The sequence below is a fragment of the Cydia amplana genome, chromosome 5 (genome assembly GCF_948474715.1).
Source record: "Cydia amplana chromosome 5, ilCydAmpl1.1, whole genome shotgun sequence".
In the NCBI taxonomy this organism is placed as follows: domain Eukaryota; kingdom Metazoa; phylum Arthropoda; class Insecta; order Lepidoptera; family Tortricidae; genus Cydia; species Cydia amplana.
The window spans coordinates 20,077,906-20,098,216 of NC_086073.1; the positions used below are offsets into that span (position 1 = coordinate 20,077,906).

A 20,311-nucleotide genomic window follows, 5' to 3' on the forward strand; every position below is an offset into this window, starting at 1 on the left:
CGCGTTAAACGCAGCGGTTAACGCATAATGTTTACTACATTCCGTTGACGCATGCGTTCAACGTTGCTCGCTTCGCTCGGAACCGATACATTGTCTAGTATAAAATTGGTTATTTATGTTCTTGTTGAACAATCTACAATAAAATTTATTCAATACTACAAGGATCTTATAGGGATAAGTTCGCCTTTGTACCAACATTTATGAGAACTTCATGTAAACCTGTGTTTGTACAATAAAGTGATTTAATACTAACTACTACTACATATTTAGGTAGGTAGTGAAATACCCACTGATCGTTTTTCCTTTTGACTTGAACCAAACCATCAACCAAACAGCAAAACCAATACATTTCAATAAATATAATTGGAGTTTTATCATCGCTTATTATGTCTTATCGCCATTATCTATTTCAATACAAAGCTACGTAAATGCTTGGCATGTTCGGTTATGATTTAAAAAAAAATAACCACTATTTTTATACTGGGTCAACCAAATCTTGTCAGTAAATAGGAACAAAAAAACTATACTCATCCTTTTCTTTTGGGTGCTAGTACTAGTGTAAGACAAAGATAGTATGATTCTCTCTGTCTATGTTTGAAATCAAACAGACCTTTGACACACTATATGTCTCATGTTGAATGTTGTGAATAAAACTCATTTTAGTTGTTTATTCCAATTTCAAACGGGTTATACAATGACGAATGGCAATGGAATGATGGAATGGGTTATGAATGATGATGGGTGAATGGCGGTTGTTTTGCATTGGGGCACAGTTCTTGTTTACCTTATTGATATAACGATATTTTATGGATAGGATAGGGACGACTTCGGCACGAAATTAAGACGAAACAGGAGCTGAGATATAAATATTTTAGGTAAATATACCCGTCTCGCTAACGGAAGCGTCTCCTAAAACTAGTGCGATAAGGACAAGGCGAAAAATCCTGCGTAAAAATCTCAAAAATCGAGGTTTCGTACTCGACTATTTCCTCCTCCAAAACTTAACCAATCGTAACCAAATTTGGAAATCTAAATGATTATGAAATTATCTGTGTCGGACCGTTTTGCTTTTTTGGCTAATTGATATCAGTTTTGAATACCTCGCCTCTCATTGCGGCATAGTCAATTAGGCCATTTTGGCCATTTTTGAAGGGCTCTAGCGTCTTAAAAAACAAAAATATCAAAAAAAGCAAAACGGTCCGACACAGATATTGACAATATTAATCTGTGTTGAAAAAATCATTGCTCTAGCTTCAAAACCCACGGAGGAAACAGTCGAGTACGTTTGTATGGAGGAATAACCACTCCTGTTGCCTCTTAACGCCTGTAAAAACTCTATTAGCATTTTCTTCCTAACTGGCATTTGTTTTTCTTCCATTATATTTTAGAATAATTGCGTATAATTCTACAAAATAATGATTGACGTCTCCTAGCTTTAACATGGTACAGTCACGCTCCGTAACAGTTACGCCATTTAGGGTTCTAGCTAAATTGGACATTCCATAGCGAAAGTATGGAACAACCAATTTAGCTAGAGCCCTAAAAGGCGTACCAATCCCGTGTGGTGACTGTACGCAGGTGGCTTATGGCTTTCCCCAAAATTGGGGCCGGAACGGATGTACTTTTAGCTACCTGTAGCAAAGCGACGAAATCGCGGAGTGAAACACACACAAGGTCATTCTACAGCAATCTCATTCCCCTGGCTATACCTATCCGCAAATTTCCAGGAGACTTCGCTCAGCAGGTGTGGTTGTAGATGGAAGTTGGCACGGGCTACACAGTCACCAAAAATGAGATGCTAATAAAGCGGCATCTTGGTTTGACATGTGTTTTTGACATTAAAGATTGATTGATTGACCAGGGGAATGAGATTTCTGTAGATTGACCCATAAATAGTTTTTGTTACTTACCTTATCGGTATTAACGTTTCAATTTTTTTTTAAATGATTCTAGAAAGTAAAAATCCTACTAAATTATACATGTTCATAAAGCAAAAATTACCTAAAGTATGTAGGCGTACATCGATTAACACAGATATGCACTTCTTATCGCATCACGATCGCTACAGTAATATTCATAATTAGCATTTCAGGAAAGATAAATATTGTTTCACTTTAGCGCGAACTACCGGTGCATGCGATCTGGGCTGATTTTCATCATGGGTCATTATTTTGTAATCTAGATGATAAATGGTCATTAGATTGCAACGGCTTTGGAATTTCACCGCATTCCAATATAGCAATGGCAGCAATCAACTGTATTGCTGTAGACTACATTTCGTCATGGCCCCTCTACAGGATGGCCCAGCGCTGGACCAGCGAGATGACCATGGCATTGAGAGCAAGCACTTTGGAATGGGCCACGTGTAGACGTCCGCACCATCGCTGGCCCACTACCTTGGATGTGCGGACGAAAAACCTACACCATGGCCATCCCGTCGCCATCACGCCGCGCCCATTTAGCGGATAAAGGATGACTCACGTTAGACCGGGCCGTGTCCGGGCCGGAGCTTCCGGCGCTTACTTTTCTATGACAGATGACCGGTGATCACGTGATCACCGGTGAGCACCACGTTGTGCTTTCTATAGAAAATGAAGCTTCTGAAGGTCCGACCCGGTCTAACGTGAGTCACCCTTAATATAGAAAGCCCAAAATAACCGAATCGATTCACAGCACCAACTCCTAATGTTTTTTTTCATACATTAATCAAGCAGGGGTTAATTAATCAGCGACGCGGGGCAAATCGGACCGGCTATATCAAAAAAGTGTTAGACCCAAATTAAAAGGGTTAAATTAAGGGTATGCTGCGTTTTAAATATTGTAGCATTCAACGATATCGGAGTTCCACTTTGATGGATAACATTTATCTGATCTCTTTTTGAAAGGGTAAATATTTCGAATAAATTTGTCGACAAAGAATATATTTTGCATCGGATTTCATGGAGAAAGCAATCATCAGTGACTGGACGAAAAAAGTTTAGTAAGTACTTATTATTTTTTAAATATTAAGTAAGTATATTATTGAATTAAGCCAGCTAATTAGGCCAACAGCGGTACCTATCATTGTCGCGTTTTTGACACCTGTCAAGTCATGCATCACTTTCGCACACATACTTATTAGAACGTGACAGGCATGGCGACAAATGATAAAGAGCCGGCCATCTTAGCCTCTCAGACGTTAGTACCTATAATCATTATGTTTGAGAAGCAAATAATTATACAGGGTGGCGCATTCAGATCGGTCAGTACGGGAAAATCTGAAACTATAAGACATACGACGATCTCTTCTTAGGAACCATGTCATCGATTTTAGTAACAAGAAAAACTGCATTCATACATTTAAAAAAAATGTGTACTCAGCTCGGGAATCGAACCCGGACGTTTTGAAAAAAAAAAAATCTAAAATTATTTCTATTTAGATATCGATTGTGTAGGTCTTAAGCAGTAAATGTTACTATGAAACATGATGTCTGAAATGAATAAAATGCATTGTTTTCATATCCTTTAATTTATTTTAGTATGTTTTCGAAATGGCCACCATTTTTTTCAATACATTTTACATTAAAAAAATTTAAATGTATGAATGCAGTTTTTCTTGTTACTAAAATCGATGACATGGTTCCTAAGAAGAGATCGTCGTATGTCTTATAGTTTCAGATTTTCCCATACTGACCGATCTAAATGCGCCACCCTGTATAGAATATTTGCACATGTTGTAAAATAAATATAACAAGACAAGATATGTATGTATGTATGTATAAACTCTGTATTGCATAAAACACAGAACACAAATTTATGACACAGGACGAACTTCCCTTTAAGGGAATTAAGATAAATATTAGTAAAATTTATATTTTATATCTCAACCTTAATATTTTTTTCATTTATTTATTATCTTTATAATATAACTATCATTACCAGTATCAACAGACAATCAGTATGAAAGAAAGTCAATAACAATTGTTCCGCTCCTTAAACAGGCAATAATTCACCCCTCATCAACATTTCAGTCACATTCTGCGGAATTAAGCTCGCACACGTACACTTAATCGAAATATTGAACGTCGGAACTCGATACAGCGGACGTGGGGTGAATGCGGACGGGGTTTATGCGACAGGGCTGTGTCTCGGGTTTAACTTCCTAGCCTCTATGCTTAGAAGTGAAATAGGCTCCCTAAGCCTAGTTAGTCCCCTGTACCTTGCATACGTAGCTGGGCGCACTGGATTCGAAATATGAGGGGTCATATTTCTCTGTCACTCTAATTACGCCTTCCTTGGAGTAAAAGAGAAAGATCCCCGCAATTTGCGAAATTCGGTTTTCGCGGTAGCCCCTCTCGTAACATTTATTTGTGCGTTTATCACGAATACATATTTAAGTATGTAAGATTCCTTGTATATCTATAGCTATCTCTTTATATTTATCGTCGTCTAGTACACCCACCTCACCCACCTACCAACAACATAAACCTTATTGAGCCTACTGTTGGACTAGGTCTAGGTATGTAAGAATTGTCCTATAATATTTATTTTTTGTGGTAGAGCTCGTCTAAAAGACGGGGTCTGTGATAGCCATATTATATTAGGTAATTCATATGAAAATGCGTTCTCCACATCATATATAAGTTTAGTAAAAGCAAACGTTAACACGCTAAATGACATTGAAAAATAAAATAAAAGGCATAAAAAATACATAGGGTAACATAATCGTCCCAATTTATAATTCGACAACCCTAGCGGCACACTTCGATACGCAAAGGGTGTAAACGACAACAGTATTTGACTAAAACATGATATTTTTTCCAATCAGTTTAAGGGTTTTGCTATGATCATTCATGTGTAGATGTTTGTGGGCCCCTTCAGGGCACGTGGGACTCTTTAGATACCCGGGTCTTTTGTGAATCTCGACAATTATAAACCGTTTCGGGGCTTGTATTGAGTTTGGTTTCAATGCATAAGTTACGGAGTCGATATTAGGAACATGTTTAGGACATATTTTATGTTCATAGCATCTTGTCATTTTACTATAGCAAACAAACAAACAATTGAAACTAAAAGTTAGCATACCTAATTACTATTTACGATATCGACAACGCAACCATCTCTAAAAATCGCCATTTTTGATAAGCTTTCAGATAACATGACGACTCATTATGATTACATGTAGTAGCATAATACGCAGATAAAAACATGATCATATCAGACAAAAACATTATAATGCGGATATAATCGCAGATAAGATTGTTGTGTGGAGGTACCGCGGGGGTCGGTTCTCGGCCCTCAGTTGTTGGTCAACATGGGGAAAGTGCTGAAGGTTTCGGCGATCACTGTGGGAGTTTTAGCGGTGTTGGGGTGGATTGCAGGTATTATAATTAAAATTTGAATTTGAATTATTTTATTCGTAAGCACGAACAAACGAGACATTATATTATATAAAAGAAAACACAGAATAAGATTAAAGTGCCACGAAATAACCTCATCTCAGCATGTTGCTGGTGGCTTCCACATTAATATTCAGACATTAATGAGAACCCATGTACTTATATAAAAAATAACCCGCTTGATACGATACTATCACTTTTAATACAATTTTCCGCGTAATTTATATAATTTTCTCTGGTTTTCTAACATTTTGTCCACGGTTATTACATTGAGATGCGTTTTTGGCGTGGTCCCTTCAGAATCTTTCTAAGCGACTCTTACTGTAGGTGTTGTATGAATTTACTAGAAAATGTTATATCAGTATTTCCGCAAGAATCTTCATCTGTGTCTTGGCAAGTTTTATTTCGTAGACGGGTAGAGGATACAAATGTGTAGGTGAAAACTAAATTATTCTTTCGATTTTCATTGACTTCAAGTAAAATCCTTGCTAAATCGTCATTCATTTGTTTGACCTTTAACCATAAATTAGAACTTGACATTGACATTCAGACTTTAAGACGAAATAGTATTCCCAAGTTAAATACATTTGAGCTAAGTTTCAGCCCTTGTTCCATCAATCAAGTTTTTGTCTTAGCCCAGATTTCGCAAGTTTTCATTGTTACACTTAAGACTTCTCTTGAAAGTAACAATTTTAATTCAAACTTCTAATCATGTTTCGATTGGTTTTGCATTTTTTGATAAAGTATAGTAAAAGGTTAATTATCGAATACCTATTGAACGCCCTTGTACAATTATTAGATACAATAATTGTTTAAATATCAAAGGTTATTGAGCTTGTTGCTATTTTAATTACCGTAAAAATTTTAGAAGTTAAGGGCCGATAACACAGAATTCCGGATGCCTTGCCTAATTTATAAATTGTTGGCATAATAAATATATTCTTTCATAAAATAACGGTTCTTCCAGATAAATTTATCCACCGTTAGGTCAGTGATATCAAATCAATATTAGAATCATATCGGAATCATCAGTTAGCTTATCTGTCATTCACGCGTTCATTTCGTTCAGACTTGTCCACGATTGTTTGTTTGTTGTAGGTATGTTCTTGCTTTGTTTGTTGTATTTCAATTTAAAGTAGTGCGATCGAGACGTCCGAATATCGGTGGACGTCCGAATTGGCCTGAGTGTGTCTCTTAATTAGTGAGGTACTACTTCATGATTTTAAGCTTCTTCTTCTATTTTAGTTGGCATCACCTGGGGCGTCCTGTCTTCCCAAGGCCCTGAACCTCCAGAGCTAAAGCCCCTGGACTGGTGGGAGCACTGTGTGCTATATCAGATCTACCCGAGGTCCTTTAAAGACAGCGATGGAGATGGCATTGGTGATTTACAGGGTACCTAATTTTTTTATTGCTGTTTATATAAATAAAATTCACAGCCACATTATGTAAAGGAGACATTGATGGTGTCTGCAGAAGTCACCATCGAATAGGCCTCTCTCTATGCTGGCTCTCTTATGCTCTTGGATTCATTTCATGATGCATTCTTATTTCATTTTTCTTTATAACTCTGACTTTGGTGTATACGTAGGTATATGTATGAATATGTATTTATTTTCATTCTTTAATTTATATGGTACAAAAAGTGTTTAAGCCATACACAGGAGTTAGATTCACGTCTCACTTTTGGACAGAACCAAAGTTAAGAGCTATAAAGCTTTTTCTGATTGAACTTTCACACTGTCTCTCAGTCGCACTTAATGATCCGCGGAAGATGCATAATTATTCATGTCAAAGTCGTATCACAACAGCGTGAAACATTTTAGCACATTGTAAAATGTGAATTCAAAAAATAAATGAGAATATTGTTTTTTGAAGGTATCATTAGTGAACTAGACCATTTCCCCGATGCTGGTATCGACGCCATCTGGATGTCGCCGATCTTCGAATCCCCCATGATCGACTTCGGGTACGACATCAGCAACTTCTACGAGATCCATCATGAGTACGGGACCATACAGGACTTTAGAGAACTTTTGCAGAAGGCACATAGTTTGGGTGAGTATTCAAGACTCATTCTCAATTCTAAATATTGTAATTAATTGATTGTATTTGTAATTTTTATCTTTTTTGACATTTTATCTGTTTGCATGCTTTTTTTGTAATTTTCCTGACTTTTATCTGTTTTTCTGGCGTGTAAGAGAATTGGTGTAAAACTGTAAGCTTGCACTGTATACAAATAAATAAAATAAAACTTGCAATATCTACAAAATCCACTCTTGAGAGCTGTTTGTAGTAAATTCTTAACAAACATCTTTCAACGTCATGTAGCTTATCGCAAAAGTGTCCGGAAAAATAATTATCAGACATTTACCTACGTCAATTTGTTATTATTGATACATGATTTTCGCGATAAAACGTCAATGCAGATAATTATTTGCTTGCCTAGTTTGGGTTATCCTGAAGATAAGATATAATTTCGTAAATATCTTACATTTCGGGGGGATTTTAACAATGATTAGAAGATAATGATAAACGATTAAGTACCTAATTAATAATTCAGCACAAATTACAAAGATTTTTCTAGATACTTCATTTTTAATACACTTATCATAAATAGTTCGTATTTCTCCAATTTTCATTGAAAACAATATTAAAAAAAATAGGTATGTATATTAATTGTGTACAAAGAATTTACTTCACATTGACTCGTACATCTTTGTACGTCTTTGTCACAAAAAGTGTCGGTCTAAAACTTGATTCGCCCACCTAACCAATAAACGCAGCCGTTTAATTATATACCTAGTTAACGTAAAATAGAGCCTATAATCATGAATAGACTATTGGATTCCTCAAATAGGAAGATATTTACGGAGCACTGAGGTGGAGACGCTTAAATAAATGATCAGGCGCCATTTTATTTTCAAAACGTAGTAAAACCCTTAGCAATCAAATGGCGCATAACGCCATTTTGAAAGTAAAACATCAGTTTGTTCCCTCACTCCGATTATATTTCCGAAACGTAGCAATGTTCTTAGAAATCGTATGGCGCATAGGTACCATACGCCATTTTGAAAGTAAATCAAATCAATAAATCAAAATCAAAATACATTTATTTCAGATAACTATGATCCATAAGTACATGATAAATTTAAATAAAATTACAAAAACAATACGAACAAGACAAATTACAAATATCGGTTCGTTCGCTCACCTAGATTCCCGGCAATGTCGAATCGAATAGTTTTTATTCCAATATCGTTTATTTACATTATACGATTAATTAACTTGAAATGGAATTAAACTTATTTAAAAGGTTATGTAAAATATTTATTTATTTTTTGTTGTTATTTTATTTTCTGGATAAGAACAAGTGAGCCTTTTTAAATAGGCAAATTTAACTCGATGACTTACTTTTAGGTCTAGGCCTAGACTCAGATCTACTTTTATTTGTAGTAAAAAAATATGTGATTAAAAATATAAAATATCACACACTTAAAGACGCGCGGCGCGCCGCAGTATGACACGGCCGTCGTGAAGGCTGCTCGCACTGTTAGTGCTTGAGAAAGGAGACCTAGGCTCTCAGAAACATGTCGCGCGAGTGACTAAAAAGAAGTGAGTCTAAACCGTACAATTATTTTAATGTTAGTATGTGTCACGACAGTTTAAATTCGACCACCAAACACTTATTTTCGTTTCATAATTATAAATTTACAATAATAGAATTTTAAATAAATCCAATTTCGAAATCCGGAGTAGGTTGAAGTAACTCATTAATAATTTAAGGGTTATAAATAGCCACCCTAAAATAAGGGGAGCAATGTTATACATAATATATAAGCAGCCAATATACGTACTTAGTTAGCTATACATACAATATTGTGTAGAACTAATATTGACAGAATTATTAACTATAGAAAGTTGGACGATTGGCTTTTCTTGTTTGAGTACACATTAGTTCAGTTCATATTAACGTACAAATGGATAAGTATGATACCGTTAGCTGGGGTGAATAGGGACAAAACATAAAATGTAATTTCCTTCCAATTACTTCAAAAATACTTACTCAAATTATATCATTCAATTTAAAATAATAGTAGATTTTGTATGATGTAATTAGTGTGGGTATTTTCTAAGAAATTGTCAGGTACATCATATTTTAGGTTTTGTCCCTATTCAGCCCAGCCTTCCCTATTCACCCCAGTGTTTTGGCATTGCTGTATTTAAATTAAATAGTTATTATAAGTTTTAGACTTGGTCGTAGTAACCGAGAGTTACAGACGTAAACATGTATTATGTATTTGTTTGCATTAATAGACTAATTATAGGAAATTAATAAAATGTAGTTTAACTGATTACAAAGCTTTTAAACCCACTGTTATGTTTCTTTTATTTCTATCTAGTATCTTTGTCGTTATTCTTTAGCTATAAGTCCCTATGCTATAGTCCCGCACTAAAAGGGACCTACCGACCGTGTCATTATGCTGAGTGGGGTTCATTAACGTCACTTTTTAGGGTTTGGTCGTACCAAAAGGAAAAAACGGAACGTCTGTCGGCCTGCCTGTACGACCATTCCCCCCTCCCCCCCCCCCTTTATCTGCGAAACTATACTAAGTCTCAAATTTTGAAATAAAACACAAAATAGTTCTTTACCTATAGATAACAGGAAAACCCCGAAAACCTATTAGACATGTGCAGTCAAACGTGAGTTGGACTTAATGTAACCCCTTGGAACGCGAGTCCGACTCGCACTGGTACGGTTTTTGTTTTTATTTAATTTTCAGTATATGTATTTTCTTTTTTTTTTTTTTCAAATCTTACTGTTTTTCTCTCTATAGCAAGAAATTTTCTTGTCTCCAGGCATCAAAGTCCTGCTAGACTTCGTGCCGAACCACGCTAGCACCTACTCGGATTACTTCATCGAGTCCGAGGCTGGTAACCCCGAGTTCGCAGACTACTTTGTCTGGGCTGACGGTTACCCTGATCCTGACAATGAAAGCAATATCCTGCCTCCTTCCAACTGGGTAAGTTTTATCAGTATCAGTATCATTATCAGTAGGTATACCTATGTTAGCTTAGGGTTAAAGAAAATTAAATTTTAAAGTTTATTACTCTATTTTTATATGTTAGAAATGCATAAACCTATCCACTAGTTTTAAGCCCATGTTATGCAGCGACGATTCCTCGTACGTGCCTTTTTGCAAACAGATAACTTATGGACCGAAAAATTACTTCCGAGCGTATCTCGGAAAAATGAATTGTTTCCCAACATAAGCAAAATGTTTTTGTTATCCTTGTAATAACACTAGCTGTAGCTGGTATAAAAAACCCTTTATTATATGGATTTTAGAGTAACTTAACTAAAAACAGATGACTCAGGCGCTGACATTTATCCACAGGTTCCAAATTTTGAACAAAACAACTGTTCGTTGATTGTGTGATTTGTCTGTGTGTTGTAACTATTAAGTGTCCGACAGAAGGAAAAGTTTCGGCCGCAACCGAAACTGAGTCAAGTTCAAGACCAAACCTTCGGTTTCGGTTTCAGCAAAAATCCGGTTTCTATCGGAGATTACTTTTAACTCGTCCTTACAAGACATTGTAATAACCCCAGGTCAGTCAATTTGGTGGCTCCGCCTGGGAGTGGAGCAGCACCCGCCAGCAGTTCTACCTCCACCAGTTCGCGGTGGAACAGGCGGACTTCAACTTCCGACACCAGCCCGTCAAGGACGAGATGATCAACATCATGCGGTTCTGGCTCGATGAGGGTGCTGATGGCTTTAGGTTGGTATTCTTTGGATACATCTGTGGAACGACTTATAGTGCAAGGAAAAGTCGAAGGCACAAGGCGCGGTAGATCACCAATGCGTTGGTCATACCTAGTTAAAAATGCACTCAATGGACCACTCCATGAATATACAGTACGGGAAGAATGGCGGCGGTTTGTGAAGCTTGCCACCGGCCCTGATATGACGACCACGACCACTCCGACAAGAGTGTGACGACAAAGAAGAAGATCCTACAGAACTGAAAGTTGATTGGCTCTACTCTACTCCAACAAATCCTGATCCAGGGTCTAAGGGTCTATTCCATCAGGGATTTGTGTCAGCCCTAAATAATTGACAGAATCAAACCAAAATGTGATCCTGCTTGATTATTTCTAGTCCTCATTATGCGATACCACTTAAAATATTTGCAGATTTCTAATCTAAAGATAATCCTAGCTGGTGGTCGGATAATTAACATAATTCTTTGATAAGATAAAGATAAAAGATAGTTTATTCAAGTAGGCATAATTACAATGCGCTTATGAACGTCAAATAAAGCTAGGTAGACCGGCTCCAACCCTACACCTCTGCCCCGAGAAGATTTAAGTCCCTCCTCAATTGGAGGAGGGTATCCCAATATTCCCAATATGGGACCGGCAACAAACACGGCGGGACACATCTTTAAAAAAAAATTACATCTTATAATTAACATGCATTACGAGAAAATAAGTAAAAAAATACAATTTAAATTACTATAGAATTCATGCAATTATACACATAAGGTGTAATAGAAATTTGATTTTAAAAAAATATACATATGTACATGGAATCATACAAACACTTAGGTCTTTCAGAAAACATATCAAATTCTTACAAAAGGAAAAGAAAATAAAGTTATTAAAATAAATGGGAAAACATATATAAATCTGATTGATTGTTATGAATTACCAACATAACATATTTGATGTGTTTGACAGATTTAAATTATTAACTTTCCAGAGTTGATGCCCTCCCCTACATGATCGAAGCAAATCCAGCAGACCATGATGGTAGATACCCCGATGATCCCCTCAGCGGGCTTATGCAGTTTGAGTCCCACCAGCTCGGGTACACCATCCCTCTCTACACCAAGGACCTGATAGAGCTGTACGATATTGTGTATGAGTGGAGAGAGTTCGCTGATCAGTATCTGGCTGAGCATGGAGGTGATACTCGGTAAGTACATAATAATGATAGTATAATTGTAAGACAAAAACTATCCCAAAATCTAAGAATACTCAAAACTTCACATGATGGTAGTATATGTAAATAGTTAAAAGGTAATAAATGAACTGGCATGTTCAAGAATGACATTTTGTTCTAACAGATTCAAGCTTTATGCTTGTTACGTTTCCATACTGAAGCGAATAGTCAAAGGTCAAAGTTGATATTGATTCTGAGTTCCTGTTGATTGTGATCGAATCCTAGCGACCGCGCCAGTACTGCTAAGTAATTTAATCACTATTTGGAGAATAATAAATTGCTAGACAACATTATTTGAAGCCCTCATTTATTCAACTGAATTCGAAATACGAACCTCCAACCATAACGTAACAAATGCCACCATATCTTTTCTTCAGCGTCCTCTTCTCCGAAGGCTACGCGAACATCAGCATGACGATGCTGTACTATGGCAAAGAAAATGGAGAGATTGGAGCCCATTTCCCCTTTAACTTCGACTTCATCACGGACGTATCCTCCGAGTCCAGTGCGAGGGACTTCGTGTACGTCATCTTGAAGTGGTTGTCGTACATGCCGTTTGGAGCTGTGCCGAATTGGGTGGTAAGTAGCATGAAAGACTTGGAACAAAATTCAGTTCTCTTTTCGAATCTTGGATATATTTCTTGTGACGTTAAACAATTTATTTATTCACAGTTGATTTGGTTTGAATTATTTTAGAGCTCCCTATGGCTCATATCTCATATATGGTGGAAATATTCGCTGTATTGGGTACGATCTTGGTAGCTCAGATGGCAGAGCACTGTACTAGTGATCCAGTGGTCGTGGGTTCAAATCCCACCCAAAACAGTGAATTTTCCACTTTTAATTTATTTCTAAGCTTAATTATTTTCCAGTTCGGCAACCACGACAACAACCGCATGCCGACTCGCTTCAACGAGACCATGGTCGACGGTCTGAATGCCCTCAATATGCTGCTGCCAGGAGTAGCAGTCACGTATCAGGGGGAGGAGATTGGAATGAGGGACGGATACGTGTCCTGGGAGGATACTGTGGATGTGGAGGCGTGTAATAGGGGAGATGAGGACACTTATCATCTGTATTCTAGGTAACTGAACACTTTGGTGTGATCAATTAATTCCTTGACCAGGAGATCTTGACCAAGGATCAGATATCCACATAAACTCTAAAAAAGTAGAATATTCCCAGCAATTAAGGCCTCCAAACTATTAGAAACGAAGCTTTTAGAGCAAGGGAAGAAAGATTAGGGGTCGCGTCGTCAAAAAGTCAAGTCAAAGAGACGGCGCAATATAGGGAAAGCTGGAAGGTACTTCACCGACAAGAGAATAACTCTTAAGCTAATGATAATGATGAAACTGTCAACAGAAATTTTGAAGTAAGGATGACTAGACTATTAAGCTGTCTGGTTCAGACCAGTGGTATTACTCCCAGAATCTGTAAATTGCCACCTAAGCCTAGACCAATCTTCATCATTTCAGGGACCCAGCTCGAACCCCATACCATTGGGACAACACCACCAGCGCAGGGTTCTCCACTAGCGGGGACACCTGGCTTCCAGTAGCTGATGACTACATGGAGATTAACCTGGCCAAGCAGAAAGAGGACGCTAGAAGCCACTATAAGGTATAGTACTTATACGGTGATGTCGGTGATTACCAAGGCTCGGAAAAACGCCCGTCATTTTAAAACAACCATAATTTAGGGCCCATTTCATTATCATCTTCCTCGCGTTGTCCCGGCATTTTGCCCCGGCTCATGGGAGCCTGGGGTCCGCTCGGAAACTACTCCCAGGAATTGGCGTGGGCACTAGTTTTCACGAAAGCGACTGCCATCTGACCTTCCAACCCAGAGGGTAAACTAGGCAATTTTGGGATTAGTCCGGGTTCCTCACGATTAGTACCCATTTATGAGTCGAAAATGTTCGTTCACAGTCTACGGACGTCATTAGGGCATATTTTATTGTTGACATTGGTACATATACGTATAAAGTTATAATAATAAATGAAGGGCGTTTTTTCGAGCCTTGGTGATTATACAGTAGAAAGCAGCTGAGTATTGATTGAGACTAAAACTAGTTTATAGCGAAAGTAAGTCTATCTGTTACATCTTCGTGCTTAAATCGCTAAACCGACTTAAATGAAATTAAATGAAGTTTAGAAAAGGCGAACTTATCTCTTCCAGCTAACCTTCGAGAAAATGAGAGAAGAACAAATACTAAAAGGTGAAATACAGCTAAAAAATAACATATACATAACTATTACTATCCTATGCAGACGAAGGGCAGAAGCTAGTATTTTTATTATAACTACCTATTTCCTGAAAATCTCATTTCCTAAGTCCTCAAAAGTTCAATATCAATCCGCAAATGTTCCTTATAATTATAATATTATGCTTCTAATGAAAAGTATATTAAGTACCCAAGTAATAGACGCTTAATCTTGATTGGAGGTTCATTGAAATAGGCAAAGTCGCAAGTCCCATTTGTATAATAGGATTGCGAATGTTTGAAGTGCCCTACAACGAAGTTTAAGACGCCTAATGCAGCGGATCCCAAAAAAGGTTGAAAAGGGTTCAATTTCTCACTAGTAACTTAAAAAGTACGAAATTGAACAGAGTTTTTGAATGAGAAGGGAACGGCTGTTGCTGGACAGAACGAGGTATAGTGCATTTTTTTTTGTGATGCAAAAATTGCACTAACTATACCTAAAGTGTCATTCTATGGAACTTGCTAACTATGTAAACAAAAGTCACTAGTAAATTCATCATTCAGAGACAATTTCAATATGGCGGTTTGTTTACATAGTTAGCACGTACCATAGAATGACACTTTACCTCGAAAACAGCATCCCAAACATTAATAAACACAAATATTGTTATTTATTCCTGACTTATCACCTATATACTTATTATATGAACCTGTAGATTGCGTAAATAAAGTGAATCGAGCAATAATGATAAACTTTTAATGAAGTAGTAACAACGTTGCTCATAAAATTTGATGAAAATATCGTCACGGGACACCTTTTATGGAACCGCCAATTTTGCTTTAATTATATTTATACTGAAAACAACCATTAAAAGTTTCAGTGTCTTTACAGATTCAGTTGTTACGATTTGCAATTTTAATATAAAAAAAAACTAGTAGTCTACGAAAATTTAATAGTTATTTGTTTTACAAGGGGACAAAGTTGTTGTTTAACCCCTTGTGCTAATTACTTATCAATATTAGAGCGAGTGAAAGATTCCGAAAATTAAAAGGGGAATTTTGAGCGCTGCAGCACGAGAATTAAACAAACTTTGCTACCGAGTGAAACACAATTTTTGTCACCACACCAAACGTGAAGAGAATCCAAGTGAATATTATAAAACACTAATCATTTAAAATTATTACTAAACACAATTATACCAGCCAGCAAACAATAACTCAAAATTTGCATTAAAATTCGAATGATTTATAACTCAAGATAGGTTATAGGCGTTCCAAAATTGAAGCGCTTAACTTGTGACAAATTGGACAAGTTTCCTTTAGACGCGGTTGGACAAGCGAGAAATGTGCACGTGCTAACGAGCTCCCGCACACCGAAAGAGAAAGAGACGACCTTATGTTTAACAACAAGTGTGACAAAGATGGATGTAATGAGAAAACTTATCAAAAATAACAGATTTCTTCGTAGGCACAGAAATAAATATGGAAGTATTTTTTGTGCTCCTCAAGTATGAGTATAACCTATTTATGGTTATATAATATCATTGTAAAATTCAGTGTCGAAAATTAAATAGAGCATTTAAGGATTACTCAAGGTGATGCTTTCCATAGAAAACGAAGCTCCGGAAGCTCCGGCCCGGACACAGCGCGGTTTAACGTGAGTCATCCTTTACAAGCTGGTATGGTGAACTTTACCTAATGTCGTATACTTAGTTTTGTTTTAAGCTACTGCTTTAATCAAAGTTTCGAATTTGAAATTGGTTTCGGGTTTGGACAAATTCTCGCAAAGTAAATAAATACCTACCAGTGTAACGTGAACATTAATTATGTGAGTGTATGTGGCATAGGAATGAATAATCTATATAGATATATATAAGAAAAACAAAGAGATTTTTAAAATGTTTTTCTACTCCCGTACTTTTATTTGTCATTGAAAGGGTCGTGCACACATCTTTAAAACCCTACCTTATAGTTGTCAAGACAAGTCTTTAGTCAATTTCCCAAAAAAGCATTTGTGCATACACGCAGTATCTTTTTGGCACTTCTACGATACTTCGTGTAATGATCACTTAAAAATATTGTACGAAATACATTGTTGCCAACCTTATTTTAAATGTCATCTCTGACAAATAAGTGAACCATAGACATGATTTGTTTTTTTTTCATTCATTCTTTTAGGTAGAAGTCCACTAGATGACATGAAAAATATTTGTTAAATTTACAATTTTATTTCAAAGTGCTTGGTCGTAGAAAAAGTATTGTATGCAACGTTGTTTAACTGAGTCAAAAAATACTCGTGGCGTCTTTATTAACAATTTTCGGCTTCACCTCAAATTGTTACTCACGCCACTCGCCTTTTTTTACCTCTCTTAAACAACGGTTGCATAAAGTATGTCAGTTTCATAAAATCTGTACTATAAATGATTTTTTCTACAGGTGTACCAAAAACTGACAGCCCTTCGCAAGCACACAACACTCTCCCACGGGGAATACGACATCAGGGCATTTTCTGACAATTCCTTCTACTTAGTCAGAAGCCTACGCACTTATGACACCTTGGTACTGCTCTTCAATGTGGCACAGACGGCTGATACAGTGGACCTGTCCAGGGTACCGCATCTGACGCTGCCGGCGACAGTATATGTGGCCAGTATTCATTCTACGAGAGATGCTGGGTAAGAACTTCAACTGTTTATGAATTCCTGGTACCTATAGATGGTCAAGCAAATCTTGTCAGTAGAAAAAGGCGCGAAATTCAAATTTTCTATGGGACGATATCCCTTCCCGCCTATATTTTTCGCCGCCTTTTTTCTATCTATACTTAATAAATGTATTGCCTACCTATTTTATTATAAATAAATTATTCTTATTCTTATTCTTATTCTTATTCTTATTCTTATTCTTAATAAACTTTAAGAAGGTTCTCCCTGTAAGTAAAATTGCCAGGAGCTTGCGTGGCCAAAACTCATACCTTCACCCAGACATTTAAAAATTAGATCTACCTATAAATAAACATAAAGTGTCATTCTATATGGAACTTGCTAACTATGTAAACAAACCGCCATATTGAAACTTTCAAAAAATATAAATTTACTAGTGACTTTTGTTTACATAGTTAGCAAGTTCCATATAATGGCACTTTACTAAGGTCAAACTACATCAAGAGGGTTTATCACTCAAAAGTAATCTATTTTACACAACCTTTCGGCGATATAATTAAAGGTCCATTTTACTACAGCTAAATATAGCAAAGTCTAACTAAACATTGGTGATCATATTTCAGTCTCGTCCAAGAAACGCTTTTAAAAACTCCAGTAAAAACAGCCTTTCTAAATTAAATTCAAGATAACTGAAAATGTAAACTGCCGTAACCGAATTAAGCGGACATAATAGAGGATTTTTAACAGAAGCGCTCTTATCTGAAATGTCCGAGCGGAGATTAAGGAAACACCTTTGATTTTGTTAACACAGGATAATAATTAAAAGGTCCGCCATCTTGGAGGGGGCGGATAATTGGGTGAAGTAAAAATTGTTTTACCTTTGGACGTGTTGGTAATTCAGTTTGAATTCTTCCTGCCCTTATCCCACGTTATGTGGGGTCGGCACAACATGTTTTTCTCTTCCATTCTCATCTATCTTGCGTTACCTCGGCACTCACTCCTTTCTTTCTCATATCCTCTTTCACACAATCCATCCATCGTTTTTAGGGTTCCGTAGTCAAATGGCAAAAAACGGAACCCTTATTGATTCGTCATGTCTGTCTGTCTGTCCGTCCGTATGTCACAGCCACTTTTTTCCGAAACTATAAGAACTATACTGTTGAAACTTGGTAAGTAGATGTATTATGTGAACCTAGGGTTTGCACGATGGATCCGAAATGTATGGGAATATCCGCGGATCCGGATCCAGATCCGGATAATTTCATACATTTCGGATCCGGATTGCAAACCCTATGTGAACCGCATTAAGATATTCACACAAAAAAAAAATTGGAGGTACTTAGAACTGAAACTCAAAACAATTTTTTTTCATCAAACCCATACGTGTGGGGTATCTATGGATAGGTCTTCAAAAATAATATTCAGGTTTTTAATATCATTTTTTTCTAAACTGAATAGTTTGCGCGAGAGACACTTCCCAAGTGGTAAAATGTGTCCCCCCCCCCCGTAACTTCTAAAATAAGACAATGATAAAACTAAAAAAATATATGATGTACATTACCATGCAAACTTCCACCGAAAATCGGTTTGAACGAGATCTAGTAAGTAGTTTTTTTTAATACGTCATAAATCCCCTAAATACGGAACCCTTCATGGGCGAGTCCGACTCGCACTTGGCCGCTCTTTTTGGGTCCACCATTCGCTCGCCGTCCATCAACATTCATCCCTAACATTCTTTTTCCTTTTTTAGGATAGTGTAATAACTTAAATCAGTTGCTTTTTATGCAACGTCAGAACGATTTGTAATATAATACAAACCGTAATAATATAAACGTCCTTTCTCTATGCATTTTTACCTTACTAAAATGCATAGAGAAAGGACGTTTACCACGAGGAATTATTTTATTTATATCGTACGCAATTTTGTTACAATAGAAATAAAGATGTCAATGTACCGATATAATAGGCAACTTTGGCAGTCACTATATATCCGATGTTGACCGTAAACCAATAGGATTTATATGTGCTAAGCCCTTTATATTTGTCAAATGCTTTGTCCATTTTAATGAATACGCGTGATACAATAGCCTATTTCATCTTTTGTTCCGTTGCCAATTCATATCTTGCCCGTCATGATGGGTATTAAAAACATCGATCACAGTCATTGAGATATTATTACTATAGAAAAGCCATAACAAACAATGAAATAGTCGCGATCGCGAATAAAATGTCGTAAGTGCCGTAAAAATTAATGGCGTTTACGCGTTCAAATTGTCATTGTATGGAACATGCTAACTATGTAAACAAAAGTCACTAGTAAATTCATATTTTTTGACAGTTTCAATATGGCGGTTTGTTTACATAGTTAGCAAGTTCCACAGAATGGCACTTTAGGTCGCGAGACTCACGCTCCGCTTCTATGGTTTGTTGTCAAAACATGTTGTTGCTAATGAATTTACGTATTATTTTATTTGTTTCAGAGACATAATAGACAGCGAACAATTGACACTTCAACCAGGAGAAGCTTTGGTTCTACAAGCCGCTCCTATATAATTTAGCAGATCGTTATAGATCATCTTCTCATTTATTTTAATTGATTTTTATTTATTTATTACATTAAATTAGTCAGATTTTATTATACAGTAAATAGTAAAAGAACTTGTAAATATGTAAATAATTAAGTGTTTTTAACTTATACTTAACTCCTTATCCGGATAAGACCCGCCGAATCCGAATGCCGCAGAATTCAAATATATTTTTGTATAGGAAACGTAATTTTCCGTTTCCAAAATGAACGTTTCCTTTGTTTCGTAAAATTAACAAGAAATTTTCGAACTTTTTGGAAACTATCCGCAACATTCACATTTTGTACGTGAACCTAATTGCTGTGTACAGCTATCTTTATCTGAAACAATATCTTACATTTCGCTCAACGATACGACCAAAAATATATCACACATTAATATTTTAGAGCCACTGGTATGGCGGTATATCATAATTATATTTTTGATATGTTCTGCGCGCTGCGTTGCACAAGATGTTACGAACACGAACTCCCATATCCCA

At 36.6% G+C, this 20,311-nt stretch overlaps 2 protein-coding genes across 2 annotated transcripts in view; one reads left to right on the forward strand and one right to left on the reverse strand.

Annotated features, from left to right (window-relative positions):
* LOC134648363 (uncharacterized) overlaps positions 1 to 20,311 on the reverse strand; it is a 96,345-nt gene that overhangs the window by 46,065 nt on the left and 29,969 nt on the right. The gene's annotated exons all lie outside the window — the stretch shown is intronic.
* LOC134648327 (maltase A1-like) lies at positions 5,263 to 19,798 on the forward strand. The gene is made up of 11 exons (XM_063502833.1): positions 5,263 to 5,360; positions 6,624 to 6,770; positions 7,254 to 7,433; positions 10,236 to 10,399; positions 10,987 to 11,156; positions 12,140 to 12,355; positions 12,760 to 12,961; positions 13,255 to 13,466; positions 13,858 to 14,002; positions 17,022 to 17,260; positions 19,726 to 19,798. The coding sequence occupies exons 1-11, from the start codon at positions 5,294 to 5,296 to the stop codon at positions 19,796 to 19,798; spliced, it is 1,815 nt and encodes a 604-aa protein (XP_063358903.1). The 5' UTR covers positions 5,263 to 5,293.

What these genes read in the sequence shown, in the direction of transcription:
- LOC134648327 (XM_063502833.1), top strand. Translation starts at nt 5,294, where the DNA reads ATGGGGAAAGTGCTGAAGGTTTCGGCGATCACTGTGGGAGTTTTAGCG. An exon ending in GAGGGTGCTGATGGCTTTAG is followed by an intron (nt 11,157 to 12,139) that starts GTTGGTATTCTT and finishes TTAACTTTCCAG; the next exon opens with AGTTGATGCCCTCCCCTACA. An exon ending in GAGCTGTGCCGAATTGGGTG is followed by an intron (nt 12,962 to 13,254) that starts GTAAGTAGCATG and finishes ATTATTTTCCAG; the next exon opens with TTCGGCAACCACGACAACAA.